Source organism: Triticum dicoccoides, chromosome 5A (genome assembly GCF_002162155.2).
Source record: "Triticum dicoccoides isolate Atlit2015 ecotype Zavitan chromosome 5A, WEW_v2.0, whole genome shotgun sequence".
Classification (NCBI taxonomy): domain Eukaryota; kingdom Viridiplantae; phylum Streptophyta; class Magnoliopsida; order Poales; family Poaceae; genus Triticum; species Triticum dicoccoides.
In genome coordinates, this window is record NC_041388.1 from 243,330,774 (window position 1) to 243,349,516 (window position 18,743).

The 18,743-nt window shown below is 42.2% G+C and overlaps 1 protein-coding gene and 2 long non-coding RNA genes across 5 annotated transcripts; all 3 read left to right on the forward strand.

Annotated features, from left to right (window-relative positions):
• The first annotated feature begins 5,005 nt into the window (after positions 1-5,005).
• On the forward strand, positions 5,006-9,566 carry LOC119300809. Of its 3 annotated transcripts, XR_005146765.1 has the most exons (7): positions 5,006-5,241; positions 5,315-5,497; positions 5,628-6,317; positions 6,419-6,495; positions 6,581-6,750; positions 6,967-7,470; positions 8,266-8,452. It is a non-coding gene; the product is annotated as an uncharacterized LOC119300809 (long non-coding RNA). The 3 variants fall into 3 exon arrangements; XR_005146766.1 differs by lacking the exons at positions 5,006-5,241; positions 5,315-5,497; positions 5,628-6,317 and adding an exon at positions 8,470-9,566 and having other exon boundaries at positions 6,327-6,495; positions 8,266-8,332; XR_005146764.1 differs by lacking the exons at positions 5,006-5,241; positions 5,315-5,497; positions 5,628-6,317 and having other exon boundaries at positions 6,327-6,495.
• Positions 9,567-12,972: 3,406 nt separating this feature from the next.
• On the forward strand, positions 12,973-13,735 carry LOC119297163. Its single transcript, XR_005145558.1, has 3 exons — positions 12,973-13,161; positions 13,240-13,420; positions 13,611-13,735. It is a non-coding gene; the product is annotated as an uncharacterized LOC119297163 (long non-coding RNA).
• Positions 13,736-13,744: 9 nt separating this feature from the next.
• On the forward strand, positions 13,745-16,329 carry LOC119297161 (FGGY carbohydrate kinase domain-containing protein-like). Its single transcript, XM_037575055.1, has 6 exons — positions 13,745-13,930; positions 14,018-14,163; positions 14,261-14,322; positions 14,525-14,632; positions 15,100-15,220; positions 15,900-16,329. Exons 1-5 carry the CDS (start codon positions 13,920-13,922, stop codon positions 15,103-15,105), a joined length of 333 nt encoding a protein of 110 aa, XP_037430952.1. The 5' UTR covers positions 13,745-13,919; the 3' UTR covers positions 15,106-15,220; positions 15,900-16,329.
• Positions 16,330-18,743: the final 2,414 nt, after the last annotated feature.

The following is an 18,743-nucleotide window of genomic DNA, read 5'->3' on the forward strand; positions in this document are numbered from 1 at the left end:
TAAACTCTCTCATATATCTTCATTTATTTGCTAATTCTTACCCGGTGATTCATCCCTTTACTTCGTGCATTTTAAATTCTACCGGTGGCTCTTCCAAGATTCTTCTTCCTTCGTTATAATCTCAATTGACTCTTTCTTTCCAATTCTACCGGTGGTTCGTTGAAGGCCTTCCCAAGTTTGCGCTATATCTCTCTTAATCCTTTCTACGAGAATAAGTAGTATGCCAAATCTGTTGCTTGTCATCAATTGGTTCATCATATCACATTCTCGGTTTGAGAGGCTTTACCTTTTCTTTTCCGGAGTTCCAAGCCTTTCTGCATTGTCTCGTCGCGAAGCTCCTTCTAAATCATCGCAAGGTTTCACCTTGTGTTTTTCAATTTCTCCTTCCTTTCGTTTGATCATCCTTTGGTTACCGGAGTTCCTCATGGTGGTTCGTCAAGGATTCTTTTCATTCTTCAATTGTTTCTTCAAGATATCTCTCGAAGCTATGATCCGCTAAGATATACTTCAAGCATTCTTTATCTTGCAATCTGGAGTGCAATTCTTTCTTCCGATCATTGGAGGTGGTATTATGTCATTCTTGATAATTTGAGTTCATGTTTCATGATTCACATGTTATTAAGAATGAGGTATTTTAAATCCATCAACCAACTAGTTGGAGCTATCTTGTGTCATGTTTCACCTGAAGCTTTTCCTAAGGATTGTTGCTATCTATGGTGCTCATAAATGACCCAAGTTCTTCTTTTATCCTCCCGGTGAAATAGTTTCTCGTCTCCTTGTTCATATCAATCCAAATCCATTGTTTCCCTTAGTGGCAGAATTTCACCTCATAATTTTTGAGATGTTTTCCATAAGCCCACTTCAAACTTATCCTTTCGTTGTTGATAATCCAACAACTCCTTCTAGCTTTTGTTGTAAGCGTGCTCTACCAAGATCTTGTTTCCCTTCGTTCTTTCCATTCCATTCTTTCATTTCTTCCGGAGGCATTGTGATGTTGCTCTTTTCAGTCGTCATCTCGAATTGTGAAGATCATGTTCTTGTCATGGTTATCCATTTAACTGGAGTGTGGTGCCATTTTGCTCAAATTCTTTTCGCCTTATCAAGCCTTGCATATCTTTCCAACTGGAGTGCTGTTCGAATTTGTTCTTCCTTGTCCCTCTTTTCTAACGGAGTGTTTTCAACTTCGTTCATCTCCGTTGTATTCTTTTTTCGAAATGGCTTCACCTCTCAAGGTTCTTTGGTTTCTCTCGTTTGTCAAAGAAGCAACTTAGTTTTACCTCTTCTCTTTCTCTTCCGTTTTCTCTCCGGTGCCATTCTAGATCTCGGGACGAGATCCTCTCGTAGTGGTGGAGTGTTGTGACGCCCCGAGACCGATGTGCCAGGTGTCCTCCAGTTATTCGCTGTTGTTGCATTGTCATTGCTTACATGTCATGCATCTCATATCATGTCATCATGTGCATTTCATTTGCATACATGTTCGTCTCATGCATCTGAGCATTTTCCCCGCTGTCCGTTTTGCAATCCGACGCTCCTATGTCATCCGATGTCCCTTTCTACCTCTTTTCGTGTGTGGGTGTTAAACGTGTTCGGATTGGACCGAGACTTGTCATGCGGTCTTGGGTTACTACCGGTAGACAGCCTGTCAAGTTTCGTATCATTTGGACTTCGTTTGATACTCCAACGGTTAACCGAGGGACCGAAAAGGCCTCGTGTGTGTTGCAGCCCAACACCCCTCCAAAGTGGCCCAAAACCCACTTAAACCTCCTTCATCATCTCGATCGTTCGATCACGATCGCGTGGCGAAAACCGCACCTCATTTGGACTCTCCTAGCTCCCTCTACCTATTTAAACACCCCCCTCCGAAATTCGCGCAGATGAAACCCTAAAAACTCCTCCCCTGCGCCGCCGCTTCGCGCCTCGCCGCCGGCCACCGTTGCGCGTCTGCCCCGCTGCCTTGGGCACCCTGCGCTGCCGTCGATCTCCGCCGACACCGCGTCGGATGCCCGCGCGCCGCCCAGTGCCGCCGACCGCCACCCGTCTCCTCGCAGCGCCGCCATGCGCCGGCCACCGCGCCCTCTCGCCGGCGTCGCCCCGCCGCCTCGGCCGCCGTGCGCCGCCTCCACAGCCCGCCGCCTTCGCCGTTGCTCCGGCGAGCCCGCGCCACCAACCCACGACGGGGCCGCGCTGACCGGATCCGTCCGCCCACGTCGACGACCGCGCTGGTAACGCCCTCCTCCGGCCGGATCCACCCCGAAACTCCCTCGCCGGCGACCTCCCTCTTCGTCTCCGGCAACCGCGAGGTCTTCTCCGGCGATCCTCGTTCACCGCGCCCAGATCTGGAAAAAAACCAGAGGATGACTTTCTTTCCCCTCGAGATCTGCAAAGTCCCCAGATCTCAGAATTTTTATGCATTTTCCGTCGCTCATAACTCATCATCCGTGGTTCCGATTCATGCGTGTAGCATATCAAAATGTTCGTCTCGACGAGTACATCATTTCATCTCATTGCGTCATTTTTATTTGAGCTCATCTTGACGCCCGATATGCTGTTGGAAGAGAGCTATATGCATAATTTGTCAGATCTATTTCAGCAAATAGCTATTTGTCATTTTTGCCATGATTAATGTGTGCATGCTATGATCCTGAGCTCTACATGTGTTTTGTTATATGCCATTTCATCTTTACAGAGGTGCTTGCCATGTATTTTTTGTGATATTTGTGGTGACTAGCACAAGCTTGCAAAGTAGCGTAATCGGTAATGCTGATTTCAGGGACTTAGAATTTTACTAAGTCCTTGTCCTGATTTTGTTGTTATGTCATATGTTCATGTTGTTTTCTAGTAATCCGTGCCTCTTTTGAGGATGATCAGTAAGGTGTTTTGTTAACATTGTGGTGCTCTATCCATTCATGTATTTGTTTGCATTTATGTAGCAACCTAGCTTGAGGCAATCGAGCTCTACTTTTGCTATAAAATGTTCCGAGCAGATTGTTGACATGTTTAGCGATTTTGCCGAGGATGTTGCTATTGATCCGTGCATGCTATGATGATGTTCTTGCCATATCTAGCTTCTATGCTATGTCTTCTTGATGGGTGTATGCTTAGTTTGTCATGCCATGCTCTTTAGTGAGTGCATCGAGCTCGTAAACATGCCTACTCGTTAACTGTTTTGCATGCTCTAGTTTTTCACTAAGTCTGAATCTGTTTGTGTTTTTGCTATGTTCACATGCTTGCAATTGTATTTTCTGATCCCTTTTGGCTCAAGGTCACTAAGGGACTTTTGTTACGTGCTTTGAGTAGCTTCATGCCATGCCTTACTTTTCCATGTTAAGTTCCTGTAGCATGTAGTTTTCCTGCTCTAAAGATTGCTTCCTGATGATAAATTCCAGACTTGTGTTAATTTCACTAAGTCTGAAACCTGTTATCATTTGCACTTTTGCCATGCTTGTTTGAACCTGTTAATGGATGAATTAGCCGTAGCTCAGTGTTCATCTTTTGTCAAGCATCATGAGTGGATCCCTGCCATGTATTTTGTTGCCATGTTTGAGTGCAGTAGCATATTTATCTTGATCCATTTAAATGGCTACTTGCTGTTAATCGCAGACCGGTGCCATATTTGTTTTGCTTGTCATTTTCAAACCGTGCATCCGATTCCGGTGATCTTTATATCGATTTCAACCGAAATCAACTCACTTTTCCAGAGGCACTCTTGGATTTCCAAGTTGAGGCCAGGTTCAATCATTCATTTCCAAATCATGCATATGCATCACATACCGCATCCCGCATATCATACCATGTTCATGTGTTGGTTGTTTACTATGTTGTGTGCTTCTTTCCGGTGTTGCTTCTTCGGGTTGGTTCCGTTAACGTCGCGTTTGTGAGGACCCGTTCGACTACGTCTGTTTGTCTTCTTCATGGACTCGTTCTTCTTCCGATGGGCTAAGTTGGGACACCCCTGCAGGGCTTTGAATTTTCGAAAACCGTGCCCGCGGTTATGGGCAGATGGGAATTTGTTAATGTCCGGTTGTAGAAAACCTGAAGTTGATCTTAATTAAAATACATCAACCGCGTATGTAACCGTGATGGTCTCTTCTCGGCGGAGTCCGGAAAGTGAACACGGTGTTGGAGTAATGATTGACGTAGGTTGTTCTAGGATCACTTCTTGATCATAGTTGTTCGACTGTGCTTTGCCTTCTCTTCTCGCTCTCATTAGCGTATGTTAGCCACCATATATGCTAGCCGCTTGCTGCAGCTCCACCTCATACCATTACCTTACCCATAAGCTTAAATAGTCTTGATCGCGAGGCTGTGAGATTGCTGAGTTCCCGTGACTCACAGATACTTCCAAAAACCAGCTTGCAGGTGCCGATGAAACCGTACAGATGACGCAACCAAGCTCAAGGAGGAGCTCGATGAGATCTCGTTCTTTATGTTGTTCCGTTTCCAGTTGATCAGTAGTGGAGCCCAATTGGGGTCGATCGGGGATCTGTGTAGCATTTGGGGTAGTCTTCTTTTACTTTGATTCCGTAGTCGGACCTTGTTTGTATCTGGATGATGTAATGCTTTATTCATGTATTGTGTGAAGTGGCGATTGTAAGCCAACTATGTATCTTTCTCCCTTATGTATTACATGGATTGTTGTGAAGATTACCTCACTTACGATATTGCTTTCAATGCGGTTATGCCTCTAAGTCGTGCTTCGACACGTGGGAGATATAGCCGCATCGAGGGCGTTACACATCTCCATTGCATGGTGAGCTTCCCTGTCTCCTCCCTTTAAATTTGGAGTACTGCTTGGGTACAGATTAGAAGTAGGGTTCAGTTTTTTTGTATGAGTATGGGTACAGATTATGAGTAGGAGATGTAGTCGTAGGCACATTTTTAGTAAAATTTCAGTAACTTCAATTATCCTGCTTGAAGTACTTTGAAAATATACTCAAAAAAGGTACTGTTTGTACTGCTGATCTTGCATATAGGGGGAGAGTTCTTGTACTCAGAGCAGCTGTTGATCTGCAGCAACTCTAGAAGTAGGATTTAGGATAATCATAGTTTCAGTTTGCCAAGTAGGGAGTATAATTTAACTGGAAATCAACCAACTATTGCTTTGAACTGGAGTATAATTACCGAAGCGGGTCGAAGTGGGACGATGTGGTTCGGTGGTCAACTGCGGCTGCGCAGGATGCAGTATGGTATGGCTTGAGCATCTCGAGGAGGGGCTCTCTCCGCAAGGCATCCTCTACGCCAGTACGTTCTCTGATCCGAACCTTCTTCTCTTCGCTCATGCACGCACCAACGCAGCTGACCTGTCGTTGACCAGCGGCGGAGGTGTTCGAGTAGTCTGTCTCGGGGCTGCACGTGGAGCACGTCGACATCTCCGTCTTGCCATTGCTCAGCACCGCCCTGCCGGCTGGGGTTCTTATTTTCCATCGAGGCCTTCCGCAACTGGGACCATGGTGACTGATAGCTTCCTCTCCGGCTGGATCGACAGTCTATCCACCCAGTAAATTTTTGCTCTTCTCTTAAATTTTCTATGTTTCTTTGTCTGATTCTCAATAAAGAGCTCAAACTCGAGATGAGTTTTTGGTGACCTGGCCTATTTTGTTGATCTGCCGCTGGTTAACATGTTCAAGAACAAGAGGGTCCTCATGGAGAGTATCCACAAGTCCGAGGCTGAGAAGGCAAGAGAGAAGACCCTCTCTGACCAGTTTGATGCTTCAGTTTGAGGCCAAGCGTGCTAAGAGCAAGGCTAGCTAGCAGGGAGAGGAATATTGTGAGGAGGCAGGAGAGATTGGCTCAGGGAAGATGACTTTCACTTGAGCCCTGTCTATTTCCTCACATAGTTTGATTTGTCCTGCATTATATTGGTACTGAAATACATAATGCGTGCACATGTCTTCTGTTGGATGTTTCAGAGATGCTTATGCAGGGTTTCTTTAATCATTTTGGTTCATGGTACCAGCTAATGAAATTTACGTGCTCTGATGATGAATTCGTGCCATGTCGAGTTGGACTGGCGGTGGCGTATTTTTCCTCTTGTAGTCAAATTAGTGAGATGCTCCGTTCTCTTCTTTATGTGAACGTACATGTATGACCAGTGTAATTAGGTGCAGTAGTTTTGGTCAATGTCAAAGCAGAAGAGAGCTACATGTATGACCAGTATTGAATCACGGCGAGAGAGTAATGTAGCTTCGTCCCTCCCTGATGCTGCTAATGCAAGATGCATAGGAATCTTATTCAATATCAAAAATTGACATACCGTGCAATCATGTCTAATGTCTTTCATTAAATCTCCGCGGAGGTGCCGGCCGGCCGGTACATATGTTAGTGCATCATCTATCTCAGACTCTCAGTCACAGCTATCTAATTGGTGTATATTCATCTCCAATTACAGCCTCATAATTTTTTGGACATTCATTTACAGCCCGATCTACTTGGATGTGCAGACCTGGGAGTTGGAACAATTCACCAAGAGAAGCCAGTTCGTGTATAACAGAATGGGTGAGGAGTAAAGGCGTGTCATATTCCATATTTTCATTCAGATTTCAGAGAACGCGACAGTAATTTTTGATATTTTACTCTATAGGTGGAATTTATCATGAGATCCTACCCAAATCCGAGTACTTTTCCAAGGCACTGTACACCTTCCATTTCGCCCAAAACAATCTCTCTGTGGGCTACTTCACCAATAAGACTACCAAACAGATTGAGGCCTATGACCCCGATCCGAAGGAGCGGTTCACTGTGGCAATGCAGGTACAATTCAAGCTAATTTGCTGACAATCTCGCTCACAACCAAGGAAAATTTAGTTCTTGACACAATTAACATTACATGATCTGTGCTGGCTATAGTTTATTACTGCTTGCTTCGAAGTCTTGGTTCATGGAAAGAATTTATAATTTTATCTCTGTCCAGTCATGTGTCTAATTTCCTGAAAGTTGTTAGTCTTTCGGATGCATTTATTTTCCTAGATGCCCCGAGAAGAGGTAGTAGTGGTGGTGCGGGCGCGCCGTGGGCGAGGTGGGCTCCGGGTGTAGCGGCGGGGGCGGCTGCCCCATCGATGGCAGCGCGATGCCCCCCGCCGTCGGGCCCACGCCACCGGACATTGGCGGTGACCGGAGACTGTCGTGGCGATTGTTGGTCGGTTGAGGAGCTTGCAACACGAGCTGGTAGCGCCAGCGTTGGCGAGAGAGTGAGGTGTCCCCAGTGCAGTAGGCGGGGGAAAGCTTAAGGCGACCGGTGCCCTCCGGTCCTCATCGCTGCACGTCGAGGTCAAGTCTGAGGCTGCGAGCTGATGCATCCACAAACATCATCGTCGACTGCATCTTCAACCTCCGGACGCCGCTTCCGTACACTGCTTCATCAACCTCAGCCGTGACCCTTCCTCCCGGTCGCCGTGTTTAATATCCTACTCGTCTGCCGCCTATCTCGAGCACCGCGAGCGAAGGTGGATGCCCTGACTGCCGATCACCAAGGTGAGCTCCAATTTTTGTTGATGTGCAGTTTGTTTGTCGGACGCCACCTAAGCTGTGAAGTTCTACACAATATGAACTGTTTGTTGTGAGCTCTGTAGTGTTGTGTCCTTTAAAAGTGGGCATGTTAGGCTTGTTGTAGACAGTGCTATGCTTGTTGCTAGCGATTGATTGCTAGATGTGCTATGATTGTTATAGACAGTGGGAATGGTAACTACTGACGAATTTTGATTCAATTGGTTAGTTACTATAAGCAAGAACACGCTATAAGCGCCAAAATGCTAGAGAGAAAAGTTCAAGAGCCAAGAACACAACAGGGTCGTTGACTTGGTAAGCCTCTTTGATGTAATAAATTGGTGTTGGTGGGTCCATGTGGCTGGAGAACCCTTTTTCTCCAAAACGTCGGCACTGCCGTGCTCATCGTACACGCCGACATGGTGGTGCTCAACTTATGGGAGTAGCCCACGCAACCACCGCCTCTTGGAACATCTAAATAATCACATTTTGCTGATATTTTTCTTCTGATTGATGATTGATTCAATTTGCACGGAGCAATTATGGAGGAAATAGTACAAGCTAACTCTAAATCATTTCTGAGCTGGTCAACCATGTAATTAGAAAGCACAAATAAGCTACCAAAATGATATAGCTTGGTAGAGAAGTTTGGAATATTAACCTCCTGGTTTAGTTACCCAGGCAATGGAGATCCCACACAATTTTTTGAACTCCCATGCAAATTATTATGACAAGTTGCTTGGTATCTGACAATCTGCTTGTCCTTCTGCTATGCATTTTCAGAAACTCCGCGGAAAGCTGCTGCAGATAGGTGTTGTGCTGGTATATTCTTTCTGTAGCCTTTGTTCAGGTAAATCAGACCAAGACTCGGAGACTATAGATAGCCACTCTTTTTTTACCAACCTTTGTTTTTGTTAATAATGAGTTTGACAATGAAGTGACTACATCTCCATCTTTTCACCTTTGTTTCTACTGAGCTTCTCAAAGGTCCATTCCTGTAATATTTTGGAGGACATCTCCCATTACAATCGTTGGGGGTTTTCAATTTATGAGTAAAGTACACGAAGCTCCCTTACAAACCCGACAAATCGTACTTCGGAATCATTGCATTTTTCTTCATCGGCTTCATCACATCAAACACGTAAGCAAAAGGCAATATATATACTACTGGACCCTGAAGCCCCAAATCATCTTCTGTTTTCTATGTACTCCCATGATTATTTAGCAAATGCCAAAAATAGTGTTTCTTTCATGCGTACATCGTTTCGTTTGGAGTTTTGCCCACTTGATCTGAATATGAGGAAGGACAAATATCTTGTAGCAGATCAGATTCAGGTCATGTCATGATTCCTTAAGGGCCTCATTACTGGTGGTGTTTCTTTCTTCCATGGTGATTCCTATTGTTCATAGTTGTACTAGCAGGATTATCATAACAACTAAGCAAATGCCAAGCTGGAAATTTGAAGATAAAAAATTGAGGCGTGTGATCAGGTGTCAATACTTAAAGAAAGAGCCTTTAGTTTTTCTTAATCAGAATGCAGAAATTTAAGCATGTAGATCTTTGATGAAAACATAATTAAGATATTGCTGACGTAATCTCATGTTACCTTTGTATTATGTTAGCCTACTAATTTACTATATCCAGGTCATAATATTGTTGCTATTTTCATGAACTACGTAATGGTTAATGACACAACTCGATGAACTAAGTATTGAGAGCATGGGCTGTTGCGGTGGACCGGTGGTAACGACAAGCTCAGAGGGTTTTGCCACTGTGATCATGTTGGTCGTGCTAGCACTGACAACGTATAATATACAATATACTGCTGGGAGCAGTGACACTTATTCTACTTCCTTAACAGCGGGCAAATTGGTAATTTTTGGTCGATATAGCAAGTTTGAGAAGACCCAATTTTGTTATACTATGTAAGTTGATACACTTTTTATATGTTCGATTGGTGATATTGGAAATAGCTAAGCTTACTGGTGTGATCCATCTAAGAAAATCTCACACAATGACATAAACCTATATCTAGAATGATACGAGGACTGTGAAATAGAAAGGATGTGATGCTACTATGTTCTGGTGGATTGTAAGATGGCATTTGAGGATTTACTAAGTATTTAATGATTGGAAACATTACTCTTGGTATGTTTATAGGCGAGGCTGCTGGCGCCTTGCATGGATTTCTTTCTTCTTTCTTTCCAGTTCCCTGTAACTGTTTTCTTCTACCGCTTCATCAATGAAAATCAGCAATCTGCTGCTTTTTCATCAAGAAAAACTCTTGATATGTTTTATTTTCCAGGTCTTGCATACTGTTGTCGGTAATATGTTAGCAAAAGTTCAATGATATTTGTTTAAAGCGAGAATTCTTCACCGTGTTTTAACTTTTACATGCCCTAAAGATAGAAACATCTAATCTTATTTTTTTCGATAAAGGGCGATTTTATTATCTCAAATGTAGCATCAAGCGGATACAAAGCATTATGAGAACACCCGGCCTCTGCATAACTAGGATGCACACGGTCCAATATGAAGGTCTGACAAAAATTGATGAAAAAAAATTTGACAAATCGGCAACAGTAGAGCCCTATAGACCGACACTATGCCTATGTCGATGGAGGTGGTGGATCGATCCGAAGGTTATGTTGCCACCCATGTTGGGAAAAAACCTCCATAGCCACCTGCTCCAATCGCATACACACCTCCTTGAACAGCGGTTGGTCCTCCGGTCGTTGTAACATAGACCACATACGTAGCAATTGCGTACACCGGAAAATAACCTGTAGAGGAGAAGCATTTCTTCTGTTAAAAACAAAATCATTTCTACATAGCCAAAGCGACCAAATTAAGGCATACGCTCCCACCCTTATTAGCGTTTTGAACCTATTTGAAATACCGTCCAACCAATGACCAAAAATATTGGCAACAGTTGTGGGCGGATACAAATTTGACGCTATTTGGATGACTGACCACGTAGAACGTGCAAACTTGCATTGGAAAAGGAGGTGTTTGATTGTCTCGTCATGAGTACAAAAACAACACTTCTTACTCCCTTGCCAGTTGCGTCGTGCGAGATTGTCTTTGGTTAACACAACCCCCCTACGAAGATACCACATGAAAATTTTCACTTTTAGTGGAATCTTGGACTTCCAAATTTTCTTGTTATTACTCACTGGTACCTCAGAATGTGTGAGCGCACGATACATAGAGTCTACAGTGAAAGACCCTGATGTAGTACGGTTCCAGCGAAACACATCCCGCCCTTGTGTCAGGTTAATCGAATCCAGTCGGGATAAAAGATTATGCCATGACACAAGTCGGGGGCCAATCAAATCCCGCCTGAACGAAATATTCGGCGGGAATGAACTGAGCACTTGCGCAATAGTATTATTCTTATCGCGAACAATGTTGTATAAGCCTGGATATTGTTCTCGGAGACTGGCATTGCCTAGCCAGATGTCTTCCCAAAAACGAATCTCCGACCCATTCTTTATCGCGAAAGAAACATCTAATCTTATGAATTTGAATTTGCGCTTCAAGAAAACTTGAATTGACTTGTCCACGACGATTATTTCCATGTACATCAGTTCAAGGCAGGGGGTTGGCGGGTTCAACTAGGGGCTGCGAGGGTCATCAGATCAGTATGTTCGCGGGTATGGGACGGGCCCACACCAACATCGGCGTTGCAGTGGCGAGCGACAAGGGGCGAAGCTGAGCAGGAGTTGTTGCCCGTGTCAACCCGCGACCGCTATAGCGCGATGTGGAGGGCAACTCCTCCTTGTCCCCCTCCACCTCGAGAACGAAGGCATCCTAGTCATCCTCTTTGCCGGATCTGTCACCTCTGGCGCCGTCGATGTCGACATTGGGACAGAGAGGGGGAGGGGAATGGACGTGGAGTGGAGGTGAATCGATGGAGTGCGGATTGAAAGTGAAGTGGACTTAGGGTTTGCTTCGGGTGGGGATTTTAGTAGGGACAAAGTGGGGTCGACGCGGGCTAGCATGGGCCAGGCTAATGTGGCGGACGCGGCCTTCCTATATCTGCCCCAGATTTTGGTTAGATATGATGGGTGCGTGACAACCCATGCCTATAGGGTTGTTATGAGTCATCGGTCTGCGTCGGTTTTTCTGACCGGTTAGTGACCGGGCCTTTCGACCGGGCGTATAGGGGCGGTTTTTGGTGCTCGGATGTAGATGCTCTCTATTGTGGCGTAATGAAGGTGGTTGGATCGACGGGTGATGAAAAAGACAAACATTTGGAGGAAGACCAGCGACAATCGAGCTCGACTAAAACACACATTTCTTTTTAGTTAATCGCAAAGGCACTCCCTTCAAATTTCCATGCATTGTGACCATACGAGTACATTTTACTTCTATTATCACTATATTCAAAATAATATTAATTTAGGAAATTACCGAGATTTGTCTGGTTATTATTTCTTTATGCTCTCGTGGAATGGTAAAGAATTACTTTATCCGGTTTGTATGATGGGTATTCTCTGTTAGACATTTTAATCCCTTTGACGTGAAGTATTTTTGCTAACTGCATATATTGCTTGTGCATAATGGGTATGAGTTCAGGAAGATGTTTTTATTATACTTGCTCGAATTTCATGCCAGTGAAGATAAAAACAAAATTTCTGATATTGTGCGAGATTTCTTAAGTGCATAAATAGTAGATCTTAATTTGTAACAGTTTTTAAGTTGGATAATCGTTCTATATGTATCCAAGGTCAAATTTCCTTTTTGCTATCAATTAACATTGCAAGTGAAGTGGGTTTAAATTGTTACTCGATTGGGCCCATGATATCTATTCTCTACACGTGAAATTTAACATGCTTTATATTTACATAGCTCCAGCAAAATATTTCAAAAGCCCGTGGCAACGCACGGGCATTCTACTATAATAACAGAGGATGGTGCTTGCAGTTGTTGTGGGTGCTGATGGTTCCCCTATCTTGGTTTCTTGGAATGGTGATTCAAGAAGGGACACCATCGTGTGGATGGACCATAGGGCTCTTGACCAAGTCGAGTGAATTAATTCTCACAGTTCACCGGTATTGCAATTTTATGGTGGGAGTGTCTCCCCAGAATACAGATAAATAGTTTTGAATTATTTCGTAAGATCGGTAGACAACATTTGCTGTGTATTTTACAGTTACCGGCGTTGATTGTATCGTATTGATTTACCTTCTAAAACATTTATGGGTAAATGAAAATCTACAAAAACCTTGGTTTATGTTATATAGGTGAGTTTCAACTCACAACCTCTCTAAGCCTGTAATAAGCTATGAGCTGAATTTCTAACAAGTTTACTTTCTAACAGCTAAATTAACTACAGCCCAAAGGCAGCAGCCTGTTACTGTTTTATATCATTTGTTGTTGATTTGTTTTTTTCAGAATTGCATTGGCAAATCATGAAAGGTGTAATGTTCACGGATTTTTGTTAGATGGTCTGTTGGTCCGGTTTAATTTTAGCGAGCATGAGGCATCTGGGTACTGTTTATGAATTGATAGCGCACCTTGCTTAAATCCTACTAACAATTTTCTCAAGAATTCATACTAACAAGTGTCTTTGCTTTTTGTTTGATGCATTTAACATGTTCAGGAAACATGTTTCAAGGGCCTTGTTTGTCGATCTGGAGCCCACTGTTAGTAGATTATGGCAGTAAATCATAGTCAGTTTCCTTGTCTACACTTCATCATAGCCTCATATGTACTATTATATGATTGTTGCATTTCAATTTTTTTTGCAGATAGGTCATGTTGTTGGACGAGGGCGGGCTAGCGGAGGGCATGTCGGCGGACGACGTGGAGGTCGTGTTCGGCTCCATCGGCCGCATTGCCGGCATCGAGTTCGTGCGCACCAGCGGCCCTAGCTTCGCCTACGTCGGCTTCCACTGCCCCTCCCACAAGGTCATGACGAAGCTCTCCACCGTAAGCATCCACCGCCCATCAACAATCTCATTGTAACTATGTTTCTACACTTCGGCAGCACTTGATAGTAGTAAATTAGGGTTTTGTTGATTCTCCACATTAGCCGTGTGTATTCAGTAATTTGAATGTAGAATTTTGTGTTAGGCGAGTAGAGCTTTACCAACTTAATAACAGAGGATGGTGCTTGCAGTTGTTGTGGGTGCTGATGGTTCCCCTGTCTTGGTTTCTTGGAATGGCGATTCAAGAAGGGGCATCATCGTGTGGATGGACCATAGGGCTCTTGACCAAGTCGAGTGAATTAATTCTCACAGTTCACCGGTATTGCAATTTTATGGTGGGAGTGTCTCCCCAGAATACAGATAAATAGTTTTGAATTATTTTGTAAGATCGGTAGACAACATTTGCTGTGTATTTTACAGTTACCGGCGTTGATTGTATCGTATTGATTTACCTTTTAAAACATTTATGGGTAAAGGAAAATCTACAAAAATCTTGGTTTATGTTATATAGGTGAGTTTCAACTCACAACCTCTCTAAGCTTGTAATAAGCTATGAGCTGAATTTCTAACAAGTTTGCTTTCATTCTTTTTTTTCTAGGGAAACTGGTGATGAAACCCGCAGCTTATCACACATGGAGCAGCAGAGGGAGTTAAAACCGTGTGGTATGGAACCGTGTGGAAGGGGTGAAGTCTTTTGGGCGGAAAGTTTGGGAGACCTTTATGAAGAGAGCTACGCAAAAACAGGTTGAATGCTTATCCATTTCTCCTTTTTTTCACTAAAGGTGATGTATCATTTGTAGTTCTTAATTTTCTAATACGCCATTCTATACAACTCAAATAGGACACTCGATTGTGTTTCCTCGTCATCCTCTATGTTCTGGTTTGACACCTACTTCTGCAAAGGTAAGCAGATCAGTTTTGCAGTTCACTTAATGTGACACTATTTAAGCTGTTAATGCAAAGTGTTTTCATGAGTGAACAAAGATACAATCGATTACCTAAGTGCTTTCTTTGTAGTTTTTTATGTTAGAAGCAAGATAATAAATGTATGTGATGTTAATTTCCAGTATTTCATTTTGTAATGGTGTTTACCTCCAATGTTCAGGAGTTAGGCTTGCTTCCCGGGACTCCTGTTGGAACTTCACTTATGATGCTTATGCCGGGTGTCTTGGAGTCATGGAAAGTGTGCCAAATGCAGAGTTTAAAGCTGAAAGTAGGTGCCGGTTCCCCTATGTTTTTCTAAAGAAACTATGACTCCTTCTAAAGCTTCACATTTATTTATGTGAAACATTTGTCCCAAAGAAAGACGTAAAAACTTGTGTATTGATGCATTGATAGAGAAAAATAATATGTACAAGCCTAAGATAGGTACACAATGCACAAGATTATGTGGAGCATTTTTTTCTGCGGTATTTGAGGAAGAAGCAATATTCCATTGCATGGTCTTGGTTTGCGGAACATTTACATGCCACATGGCTTTTTCAAAGAATAAGCTATTTATCCCTGGTGTTGGGGAACTATTTTTGTCTGGTGTAGTTTCCTTCATATATTTTACTTCCTTGCCAACGTCTCTATTAATTTTTGTATGTGGTTTGCTCTCCGCAATCATATGTTGGTTATGTTAAGTTAATGCTTTTATTTCTTGAAATTTTAATGCTTATCTTTTCATTGCACATCCAGCGATGATACCTGAGTTTTGGCTCAAGGAATGTGGCCAAAGTGCAACTGGCGCTTTACTTGATTACATTGCTCAAAACCATATTGCGGCTCCCTTTTCTTGCTAATCAAGCTGCTTCTGAAAGTAAGTTGCATGTTTCTCCCAATGTAGATTACCTTTTTCTGACATGATGTAGATTACCTTTGAGGATGTACCGTGTAAAGGTGTATACTATTCATCTCAAATTATCTAGGTGTGTCCATTTATGAGTTGATGAAGAAGACATTGCTTTTGATGTCACATGAACAAAGTATGCCTTTTTCTTTCTGCCTTGAGTCAAAACACCCATGTCCTTCCAGATTTTCATGGAAATCGGTTAGAGTTAATCTGTGCTTAACCAAGAATGTTGGCTATCTAGATCTTTTTTCTTTGTACATTATGTGATACCAAAAATGGTATGTCTATTTTAATTAGATTATACAGGTATGAGCGCACACCACGCCATCCGTTTCTAAATATTTGTCTTTTTAGAGATTTCAAATGGACTACCACATACAGATGTATATAGACATATTTTAGAGTGTAGATTCACTCATTTTTCTCCGTATGTAGTCACTTGTTGAAATCTCTAGAAAGACAAATATTTAGGAACGGAGGTAGTATAACACAAAGATCTCCGAACTGTTCAACCAGACTTCTTTTCCTGTCATGAATCTCAACCATCATTTATGTAAAATTAACATGCCCTTGACATATACATTGTGGTCCGAGTGATTATAGCCAGTTTCACCATTGTTCAGTTTACAACATTATGATATTGCAGATAATTATGGTGATGTTGTCCATAGGATTTCTTGTGCTTCAAATTTTGTTGATCGAAAGCGGAGTAAGGAGCCCATCTTTCATGGAATCATCTACAACGATGCACGACTGGATCGAATTGAAGAGCAAATATATTTTGGCGAGGAAGGACAAATGTTAATTAGGTTTCATTTTAATTAGGCTTCATCTTTGTTGCAGTCAGTTGATTTCAGAAAGTATTACATTCAGATTAGTTGAAGATAGACAAAAGCCTGAATTCTTATTAGCTGGTGGTTGAGCCATACAAACGTTGTTCTAATTTCTACAAGGCAAGTCGAGATTGACTTTAAAAACTAAGGATTATGCAGCCATAATCTGACATTAAATTAATTGAATTAGAGAATTGGAGGCTGGAGAAGTCGGTTGCACAGGGCAAAAAAGAAACAAAATTGGCTCATAGTCTGGGAAATATGATGGGCGAGCAGGTGTGTTGGGCACTCGTCAATGCGAGGCGTCACTGATCAACATACTACCACCCTGCTTTAGACCTAGCGTATCCAACTATATGTGCATGCTCAGCAACCTCAAAGAGTCTGTTGGAGACACATTTGTGCATACCGGCGATGGCTCATGCGTCCTTTCACTTAATTAGAATTTTCTGCTTAATCATACGACTGTTGTTAGTTATTTTTGGATTCGAATTTAATTTGTGTGGAGTTCCTTAATGCACAATATGACAGATTAACTTGTTGTTTCAGTTCAGTTCGTAGGCGTAGCTTTCTCATTTGGTATGTGGTATACAATGTACTTTATCCATATGGTGACTTTTTGATAATTGTGATGTTACCACTTCTGCATTTAGTATGTCGTATATAATCTATCTGTATGATAATGGTTGTCATCTTGATTCTTGGATCCAAATCAAACGACACATGTGACAGCCGTGGCAGCCTCGGCCCGTGGTGGCCGAAAGGGCGCGCAACATGGAGGTGAGGCAGGAGAGGTCGTGGTCAGACTGGTATTGCACTGAGTGTAGAGGAGTTTGGTGTATACGGTAATTCTTCCTACGTTGTTGTTATTGCTTGATGGTGAATCTAAAAGGATGGAGAAGAAAACCCTAAAAATTTGCGTGTGGATGTGGAAGGTTGGGTTTGTGAGCTAGGTGTGCCATTGATGTCAGTGGCGAAGTTGGATCAGGAAAGAAGAAGAACATGAGTGATTTAACGGTAAATAAGAAATCAATAATGCTGCTTGATGTGCATGATGATGTTCATATGATTGATGTTGAGCCTATACAATATGTATCACACCCGTTGCAACGCACGGGCAAATTGAATCTATTATGCTAACTTTTATGCCATGTTATTATAAGTATTTATGCCATCTTCTTATTTAGAAAACAGGTTAGTAGTAATTCTCTTTTCTCGCCTTTCTTATTACATGGACTCAACTAACAATGTGGCAATAGGTTCTATCACTCGGGTAAAGAGGGCACACAGCTGGACGTCCTATATTCCTTTAATCTAGGTAACCTACAACTTGGTCAATTCCAATTCCAATTTATTTTTGTTATCACTATATTTTTATATTATTAATTGAAATTATTGCAGAATATGTCTAGCTATTTTGTTTTTCATTTTATGCTCTGGTGGAATGGTAAAGAATTGGTCAAGCCGGTTTGTGCGGTGAGTATTGTCCGTTAGATGTTTTAAGACCTTCGGCGTGAAATTTTCATATTAACTACATATATTGTTTGTGCAGGATGAGTATGAGTTGAGGAAGCAGTTTTTTTATTATACTTGCTAAAACATCATGGAAATGAAGCTAAAGGCAACTTTCATGATATTGATAGTTTTGTAATAGATGTTAAGGCCGAACATCGTTACATGGACATGTCGTTAATCTTTTTTTTATTAATTTACATTGCAAAAATGAATTTCAATTATTCAATAATTGTGTTTGTGTTATATTATTTGTATGTGTGGTATTCAATATGTAACTCTTGCAAACTATTTCAAGAGCCCGTGGCAACGCACGGGCACTCTACTAGTGACTATAGATTGCGATCCAAATTTCTTGCTTGCATGAGAGCTCTTTATATTGTATGCATCCGTTGTTAATAAAAGAAACTAAATTGTATAATTTATAGAGCGTCCAGTTTTTCCTAAAGCAAATATGTTAATTGTATGGAATAGCGTATATTCCTGTTTATTTGTTTTGTTTATGTGCTTAATTGGACAACGTGTTGCTTTTTCAGATGTACGTCGTAGAATGGAATCACGGTTTGTTTCTTCTCTTTGCTTTCTGGTTGTATGTCATATTGTCGGAGTCGTACGAAACGACGTGTTTTATTTTTTGAGGTATATGAGCAAGCGTAAGGATGTCAATTTTACCCATGGACATGGATATTCATGGATATTCAACCAGAATGGATAAGGTTTGGATATGCTTTTGTGTCCATGGGCGGCGCCCAAACCTGACCCGATTACTCGTGGGTAGGGCATGGATATAATCTTGTACCATGGATATACCCAAACCCGCCCCGATAGTATGAGTTAATGGGCAAAAATCTGCTATCCCTACTTCACAGCCACATGTCCCACTACAATTTTACATTTTGTTATCTAAAACATGCAAAACAAATTACGCAATCCCTGTTGTAACTTTTATTAGTTGACATTCAATCCTTTCCATAACATACTCCAACGCCCCTACCCTTATTTTTATCTCCTTGTTAAATTACTCGTCATTCTCATCTGTTAGAAAAATACTAAATGATCCTAGGTTGTTAGCGGACGTTCATTTACCACAAGTTGATATTTATCATAAGTGAAGCCTAGCCTGCCACGAGGTTATGAATGGAAGT